General features: G+C 42.6%; 1 protein-coding gene across 1 annotated transcript in view; it reads right to left on the bottom strand.

Annotated features, from left to right (window-relative positions):
• Positions 1-5,909: 5,909 nt before the first annotated feature.
• The window catches only part of LOC139569723 (unconventional myosin-XVB-like), a 33,539-nt gene continuing 29,716 nt past the window's right edge, over positions 5,910-9,732 (bottom strand). The window contains 4 exon segments of the mRNA XM_071391114.1: positions 5,910-6,776; positions 7,872-8,012; positions 8,230-8,363; positions 8,549-8,682. Of these exon segments, the coding sequence (XP_071247215.1) occupies positions 6,690-6,776; positions 7,872-8,012; positions 8,230-8,363; positions 8,549-8,682 (496 nt within the window). The 3' untranslated portion in view covers positions 5,910-6,689.

Below are 9,732 nucleotides of genomic sequence, written 5' to 3'. Positions count from 1 at the left end.
GATTCCTGGAGGGCTTGCCATAGGTGGACTATTGTCTCTTTTGTTGATAAGGGTTTTGATTGGCGTGTGTAGGAGGGGCAAGTCCTATTTTTACGGTCTAGACACGAACCGACCGTCTTATTTTGAAATACGGTCTTTCCTCAATTCAATTTCAATTCAAGGTGCTTTATTGGCATGGGAAACATATGTGAACATTGCCAAAGCAAGTGAAGTAGATAATAAACAAAAGTGAAATAAACAACAATAATTTACAGTAAACATTACCCTCACAGAAGTTCCAAAATAATAAAGCCATTAAACATGTCATATTGTGATTATATAGTGTTGTAACAATGTGCAAATAGTTAAAGTACAAAAGGAAAAATAAATTAACATAAATATGGGTTGTATTTACAATGGTGTTTGTTTTTCACTGGTTGCCCTTTTCTTGTGGGAACAGGTCACAAATATTGTTGCCGTGATGGCACACTGTGGTATTTCACCCAGTAAATATGGGAGTTTATCAAAATTGGGTTTGTCTTCAAATTCTTTGTGGGCAGTGTGCACATAGCCTGTCTGCGGCAGAATACCTGACCACTGTGACTGACCCAAACTTAAGGAAAGCTTTGACTATGTACAGACTCAGTGAGCATGGCCTTGCTATTGAGAAAGGCCGCCGAAGGCAGACCTGGCTCTCAAGAGAAGACAGGCTATGTGCACACTGCCCACAAAATGAGGTGGAAACTGAGCTGCACTTCCTAACCTCCTGACAAATGTATGACCATATTAGAGACACATATTTCCCTCAGATTACACAGACCCCAAAATAATTTGAAAACATATCCAATTTTGATAAAGTCCCATATCTACTGGGTGAAATACCACAGTGTTCCATCACAGCAGCAAGACGTGTGACCTGTTGTCACAAGAAAAGGGCAACCAGTGAAGAACAAACACCATTGTATATACAATCCCTATTTATGTTTATTTATTTTCCCTTTTGTACTTTAACTTGTGTGAGTGTAATATTTACAGTACACTTTTTATTGTTTATTTCACTTGCTTTGGCAATGTTTCCAATGCTAACAAAGCCCCTTGAATTTAATTTAATTGAGCAGACCGATTAGGCTTTTTGGCATTATAAGGCACGGGACCCTACAGGGTTCAGAACGCGTTGTACACCAATGTCAGTCAGAACCAGAACCGCTCATCTAAGAGGTGTGACAACATCAAAGACATCTTAGTCTTTTATTAATTTTGAAAATGTTCTGTAATTTTATTTTTTTTAAATGTCAAGTAGATCTATAGGGGGGGAGTGGAATCAAACTGAAACCCTTGTTAGATTTAATATTAACGTAGCAAATTGTGAAGACTGTGCAAGGTGTGTGAACTTTGGATAGCTTGAAGAGACACGGCTTCTCTGCCACAAACCAGACCTGTTGTAGCAGTAAATAATGAGCCCACTAATAATGAGCCCACCAATAAAACAAACAAAACAAACGTAAACTTTTTTGTGTGTGAAGATTTATGGATCCCGTGTGGCTCAGTTGGTAGAGCATAGTGTTTGCAACACCAGGGTTATGGGTTCTATTTCCACGAGGAAAAAGTAGAAAAATGTATCCACTCACTACGGTAAGTCGCTCTGGATAAGAGCATCTGCTAAAAAAATGTTAATGATAGAGTACACTGCCCTGTTGAGGAGAGCATTTCACTGTACCGTTTACACTGTATCCTGTGCATGTGACCGATAAACTGTTGAGGAGAGCATTTCACTGTACCGTTTACACTTTATCCTGTGCATGTGACCGATAAACTGTTGAGGAGAGCATTTCACTGTACCGTTTACACTGTATCCTGTGCATGTGACCGATAAACTGTTGAGGAGAGCATTTCACTGTACCGTTTACACTGTATCCTGTGCATGTGACCGATAAACTGTTGAGGAGAGCATTTCACTGTACCGTTTACACTGTATCCTGTGCATGTGACCGATAAACTGTTGAGGAGAGCATTTCACGGTACCGTTTACACTGTATCCTGTGCATGTGACCAATAAACTGTTGAGGAGAGTGTATCACTGTACCGTTTACACTGTATCCTGTGCATGTGACCGATAAACTGTTGAGGAGAGTGTATCACTGTACCGTTTACACTGTATCCTGTGCATGTGACCGATAAACTGTTGAGGAGAGCATTTCACTGTACCGTTTACACTGTATCCTGTGCATGTGACCAATAAACTGTTGAGAGCATTTCATTGTTTCCTGTGCATGTGACAAATTAACTTTGGTTTGTTTTGACACCATTTGACTTGAGCCTGTTGTAATCTGTTTATAATTGTATAATTAGCCTAGCAGTAGTAATTATCATGGTATGGGTTAGATGGAATGATCTATGTGTATTGTGTTTGGGCAGAGATAAAGGGGGCCTGTCTCTGAGTGCAAGAATGATTCCATAACATACTGACCAGACCGCTCGAGCACATGTTGATTTTGTCCACCCAAACCAGACCCGATCAGGACACGCAGGTTGAAATATCAAAACGAACTCTGAACCAACTATATTAATTTGGGGACAGGCCAAAAAGCATTAAACATGTATGTCAATTTAGCTAGCTAGCTTGCTGTTGCTAGATAATTTGTCCTGGGAAATAAACATTGGGTTGTTATTTTACCTGAAATGCACAAGGTCCTCTACTCCGACAATGAATCCACAGATAAAAGGGTAAACCGAGTTAGTTTCTAGTCATCTCTCCTCCTTACGGTCTTCATCTTCTTCTTTGGACTTCATATGGCGGTTGGCAACCAACTTTAAAGTGCATTACCACCTCCAACTGGACTGGCGCGTGGACCTCAGTTCATCTTTCAATCACCCACGTGGGTATAGGCTGCTAAAAACCAATGAGGAGATGGGAGAGGCGGGACTTGCAGCGCATCAAGCATCACAAACAGAACCAAGTTCTATTTTAGCGCGCAGTGTGGGCGCAATGATTGAATAACTTGTATGTGTAAATGTATTTTGCAATGGTCGCGCTCGCGCTGTGTGGTCAGCATGTCAGGGTTGAATAGGAGCCATGTGTCTGGGGTTAGCTCTGATAGACCATAATCACTGTTTTATAACTTTACAGTTTTGTGTCATTATATACTCTTAGAATGAATATGCAGCTTTTTTTTATATATTCTTCGAGATTGAAAGTAGTGTGAGGTTTAAGGTGTTTGAGAAGTGCAGTTATCTAGTGGACAGCAGTAGACTGTAGGAATGTCTACTACCAATAACTCAAAGCCTCTCCTGACTGATGTAAATGTTATGTAACCTTTATTTAATTAGACAAGTCAGTTAATTAAGAACAAATTCCTATTTATAATGACGGCCTACCCCGGCCAAACCCTAACAACGCTGGGCCAATTGTGCGCCGCCCTATGGGACTCCCAATCAAGGCTGGTTGTGATACGGCCTGGATTCGAACCAGGGTGTCTGTAGTGACGCCTCTAGCATTGAGATGCAGTGGCATTGAGATGCAGTGCCTTAGACCACTGCGCCACTCGGGAGCGCAGCGATAAGAAGACCTGCGAAAGGCACGGAGGAGTGCGAAGGCTCTGGACTCTGGGACACGATAACACCAAGAGGAACGGACTCAGTTTCTGCTCAGCAACAGAGACTGGTTGTTCATCCTAGACATACGGTAGAGGGGGTCTGGTCAGAAGTGGATTTTAGTCAGAAAGGGATACATCTATGTGCTTGTGTGACCTGTAGATTGTCTTTTGCAGCTGCAACACAGTGTGATGAATAAATCTAGCTTGATTTTTCTCGGAGTCTGTCTGGAACACAGGAGGTTGGTGGCACCTTAATTTGGGAAGACGGGCTTGTGGTAGTGGCTGGAGCGGAATAAGTAGAATAGTATCAAATACATCAAACACATAGTTTGATGCCATTCCATTCCAGCCATTCTTATGAGTCGTCCTCCCCTCAGCAGCCTCCACTGGTCTGGATTATTGTACCAGAAATTAGAACCTACCAGTAGGCTACAAAGATTCCAGGATTGCCAGGCAGGTAGGCCTACTGCAGGCTTCTGGGCTAGAAGTTGTTTCCATACTGTAGTAATGTAAGAATGGGACAGATCAGTTTGCGATTTTATAGGCCTATCAAATTAAACACAGCTGGAAAACAGTATCTCTTTCTAACATAGTTTTTCCATTAGCAATACATGCTCACATAGAATTTAAACAACAATACTTTATTCATCAAGCTTTTTCATAGTTATACACAAAGTAAACAAGAACATCAATCCCAAAAATATTTGGCTAAAATGGCTGAAATGACATTTTTGCTTCTACCTATACATTTTGAGATTTGTCGGTATTTTATAATATGATTAATTTTATTTATTTATAATAATATATCATTTCTAAAAAGAAGCATAACATTTTTTTAAACTTGATAAAAATGTATATTTTCTTTAATTTATCATACTATAGTGCCACTTTAAAATGGACATATATCAATCATTTCAAAACTCACTACATTAAATTACCAATAATTTAAAAGACCATTGCAAACTGGACTATATTCAGTAACCTACTTTGAAGAGATGGTGATTTGGTATGAAAAAGGCATTTGGCCTCCAAATTCAGTGTTCTTAAAACTGCCACTTCCCGAAAGTCCTTCTTCCACTGCATGTACAACACATTGTGTGGTGATCCTTAAATATATTCTCCAGACTTCCCATGAAGGATTTGTTGATACACTACATGACCAAAAGTATGTGGACTTGTCCAACATCTAATTTCAAAATCATGGGCATTAATATGGAGTTGGTCCCCCCTTTGCTGCTTTAACAGCCTCCACTCTTCTGGGAAGGCTTTCCACTAGATGTTGGAACATTGCTGAGAGGACTTGCTTCCATTCAGCCACAAGAGCATTAGTGAGGTCGGGCACTGATGTTGTGTGATTAGGCCTGGCTCACAGTTGGCATTCCAAATGATCTTCCACACCGATCTCAACAAACCATTTCTGTATGGACCTCGCTTTGTGCATGGGGGAATTGTCATGCTGAAACAGGAAAGTGCCTTCCCCAACTGTTGCCACAAAGTTGGAGGCACAGAATCGTCTAGAACGTCATTGTATGCTGTAGCGTTTTCCTGGAAAGATTTTCCTTCACTGGAACTAAGGGGCCTGAACCATGAAAAACAGCCCCAGACCATTATTCCTCCTCCACCAAACTTCACAGTTGGCACTATGCATTCAGGCAGGTAGCGTTCTCCTGGAATCCGCCAAACCCAGTTTAGTCCGTCGGACTGCCAGATGGTGAAGCGTGATTCATCACTCCAGAGATCGAGTTTCCACTGCTCCAGTCCAATGGCGCTGAGCTTTACACCACTCCAGCCGACGCTTGGCATTGCGCATGGTGATTTTAGGCTTGTGTGCAGCTGCTCGGCCATGGAAACCCATTTCATGAAGCTTGTGGCGAACAGTACTTGTGTTGACGTTGCATCAAGAGGCAGTTTGGAACTCTGTAGTGAGTGTTGCAACTGAGGACAGAGAATTTTGAATCACTACGTTTTTCAGCACTTGGCAGTCCCATTCTGTGAGCTTGTGTGGCCTACCACTTCATGGATGAGCCAATTTTGCTCCTAGATGTTTCCACTTCACAATAAAAGCACTTACAGTTGACCAGGTCGGCCCTAGCAGTGCAGACATTCTACGAACTGACTTGTTGGAAAGGTGGCATCCTATGACCGTGCCACGTTGAAAGTCACTGAGTCATTCTACTGACAATGTTTGTCTATGAAGATTGCATGGCTGTGTGCTCGATTTTATACACCTGTCAGCAACGGGTGTGGCTGAAATAGCCGAATACCCTCATTTGAAGGGGTGTCCACAAACTTTTGTACATATATTGTATGTTGTACATTTTTTATTGTAGATAACATTTTCATTGGAAAAATGTGCCAAAAATGCATTTTATGTGCGTGTCTAGTATTTCACAGATAGAAAGATAACAAGTATTTATCCACAATCTGCTCTGGACAAGTCCGGTCCTGGAGTGTCTTAACAAAATGAAACCAAAATATTTATACTGACTTTATCCAGTGTCCAGAAAAATAGATGTGCATGATATGCAAATATGTGCCCATTTAATTAGATATTGCGTCATTTGCATATTTAAAGAAAATATTTCAGGAGAATTGTAATACAAAAAAATATTATAATTGTGTCTGCATTCAACTGGTAAAAGTTAATTGTTATATTGATTAAGGGGGAAAAAAATGACCCTGTGAGGGTGTGGTGCCTGGCCTTAAATTACACAAACATTTATTGCAAATAAATCTTCACATTGATGCATTGGTTATAAAAACACATACAAAGTAATTAAAAAATGTGGACATTCATTGGTACTCATAGCTGTAATATGTCGATTTTTTATAACTAAATGTTGTAGATAAAAATATCTAGGCATTGATAATCATCAGCGCAGGCCCGTTTATCAATCGGCTGATCCTGAGACATCTAGGCTGAGGGTATCAGCAGGCTCCCTCTCTAAGAGTGTGTGTGTGGGTAGGTGTTTGTGTGGGTAGGTGTGTGGGTAGGTGTTTGTGTGTGTGTGTGTGTGTGTGTGTGTGTGTGTGTGTGTGTGTGCGTGTGTGTGGGTAGGTGTTTGTGTGTGTGTGTGGGTAGGTGTTTGTGTGTGTGTGTCTGTGTGCGTGCGTCTACTAGTTGCGGCTAGAGACAGAACTATTGATGGGTGGTTGTACCAGCTTCTCCATAATGACAGCAACGATGTGGCACAACTCCTTAGCCTGTGGGGCAGAGAAAACACACACACACACACACACACACACACACACACACACACACACACACACACACACACACACACACACACACACACACACACACACACACACACACACACACACACACACACACACACACACACACACACACACACACACACACACACACACACACACACACACACACACACTTGAGTAGCGTTCAGGTTGCATCTCTAACGTGCGCTGCCCTTAGTGCCCATATCCCTTCCACTGTCTAACCCATATCCCTTCCACTGTCTAACCCATATCCCTTCCACTGTCTAACCCATATCCCTTCCACTGTCTAACCCATATCCCTTCCACTGTCTAACCCATATCCCTTCCACTGTCTAACCCATATCCCTTCCACTGTCTAACCCATATCCCTTCCACTGTCTAACCCATATCCCTTCCACTGTCCAACCCATATCCCTTCCACTGTCCAACCCATATCCCTTCCACTGTCCAACCCATATCCCTTCCACTGTCTAACCCATATCCCTTCCACTGTCTAACCCATATCCCTTCCACTGTCTAACCCATATCCCTTCCACTGTCTAACCCATATCCCTTCCACTGTCTAACCCATATCCCTTCCACTGTCTAACCCATATCCCTTCCACTGTCTAACCCATATCCCTTCCACTGTCTAACCCATATCCCTTCCACTGTCTAACCCATATCCCTTCCACTGTCTAACCTCACAGCTTCCACAACTAACCCATATCCCTTCCACTGTCTAACCTCACAGCTTCCACAACTAACCCATATCCCTTCCACTGTCTAACCTCACAGCTTCCACAACTAACCCATATCCCTTCCACTGTCTAACCTCACAGCTTCCACAACTAACCCATATCCCTTCCACTGTATAACCCCACAGCTTCCACTGTCTAACCCCACAGCTTCCACTGTCTAACCTCACAGCTTCCACAACTAACCCATACACCAGCGCTCACCAACCTGGGGTCCTGGAAAGCTCCAACTAAATTCTGCACTCCATGTATCTCTACACGGGACTGGGGGTTGGTGACCACCGCACTGTCATAGCCTACTGTGTACTGAGTTGTACTTCACCTGTTTGAGGTGGACGGTGATGTTTTTTGGGCGTCCTGGGTTGCCGTATTTGATCTCCACTCCTGGCACCTTCTTGTCTTGCTTGGGTTTGACCAAGCTCAGTGACTGCACTTCCACCAACGGGATCACAAACGCCCGCTCCTGAATAACACAGGAAAATTATTAGAAAGCATTAGTAGATGTGAACTAGTAATGATTAAAACATTAATAATAGCAGACATATTTCAAAGCCATACATCCATAAAATCCATCATGATTGATCAGTTCACTCATAATTCCTGAAACACTATGCCTACATTATGTACGTTTGGGGTGCCCCTCCATACACAACAGTGTTTCTGGGGTGTAAATTCATTACCTGTGTTTTGGGATGGCAGAACAACACTTCCTCTTGGTTGACAGCCACCAGGCAGGGCGAGGGGCAGCTGCGATGGCTGACCTTCTGAGCCAGGAAGATGTTAGAGCCGAACAGAGGTAGGGAGCTCAGGCACTCTGGGGATAGAGGCAGCAAATCAATCAATATAATTATATTTATACAGCATTATACTGTAGATATAGTGAATCTAAATATATTTACAAATACATTTATCACAAAGTGCTTTACACAACCAAGGCCAAAATAAAAGTGTGTGCGTGCACGTGTGTGTGTGTGCTGTGTGTGTGTGTTGGTGCCTCACCGAGGAAGCGTGCTTTGGCGTCGTGGGGGCTGAGGGACAGCATGGTGGTTCTCTCTCTGAGAGAGATAGAGTGGATCTGCTCCAGGTTGGTGCTGCCCCCTTCCTGTCGGGGGAGGTACTCCTTCAGTTCAGGCCTGACAGGGACAGAAGAGAACTATCAGTAACTCCATCACTCTTAACACAGGACAGAGAGAACAATCACTTATGTCCGGTTTGAAAACAACAGTATGGCTCACAGTGAGGCCTGCTGAGTGTAGGGGCTAAAGCAGTGGTACTCATTGCGAGGCTCGCAGTGATTTTCCTATTTTCCATTCATAACACATAACAATGATACAATTTCAATGCAATGTGTTTAATGCATGCCTGAATCACTTCATTGAATATATCTATTGTTCCCTGGACGGCAGATAGATGGCAGTAAAGCGCAGCTGTTGAACAGAAAGGCCGAAATAGAACGTTTGCCGAAATAGAACACAACTGCTCAGCTACAGCTGCTGACACATATCAGTTTGCTACTGGCTCATTTTGCAGTCTGGTAGACATGGATCAATTCATTATAAAAAAGAAACGTAAATCTATTGACATTGATAATGAGGGGGGAGAGCTGGAGAACAACGTGACAGCTATGAACGAACAACCACCGGAGAACCAGGAAAATCAGGAAGATGGCGGCGGGGAAATGCAGCTAGCTAATGTAGCTAACGTGGCTCCGGTGGCTAAGAGAAGGATACCTTCGAGTCAAGAAGAACACCGAAAGTTCCAAGAGAAGTGGACAGACAAGTCTTTTTTTGTACTGCATGGTGGGACTAGCTCACTTTGTCTTATTTGCCAGAAGACGGTCAATTGTTCTCAACAAGAAAATGTAGAGCGACATTTCCAGTCACACCATGCCCACTTTGACAAAACATATCTTGCACAAAGAAACCTCAGAAACAACAAATTAGCGCAACCCAAAGGACAGCAACAAATGATGGACAGATCTAGCACTGTTGCAGAGAAAGTGACAGAGGCAACATATGAGACTGCTTGGATACTCGCGAGAAACAAGAAGGCCTTCACAGACGCGGAGATTGTCAAATAATGTTTTTTGGCCTTAGCTAAAATATTGTATGCTGATATTCTGAAAGCCTTTGTTAAATGTTTTGCTGATAATAATATTGACTGGTCAAATCTGGCGTCTGTGT

This window comes from Salvelinus alpinus, chromosome 3, assembly GCF_045679555.1.
Source record: "Salvelinus alpinus chromosome 3, SLU_Salpinus.1, whole genome shotgun sequence".
Classification (NCBI taxonomy): Eukaryota; Metazoa; Chordata; class Actinopteri; order Salmoniformes; family Salmonidae; genus Salvelinus; species Salvelinus alpinus.
The sequence above is the reverse complement of the archived record's forward strand: the minus strand, read 5'-3'. Positions and strand labels throughout refer to the sequence as shown.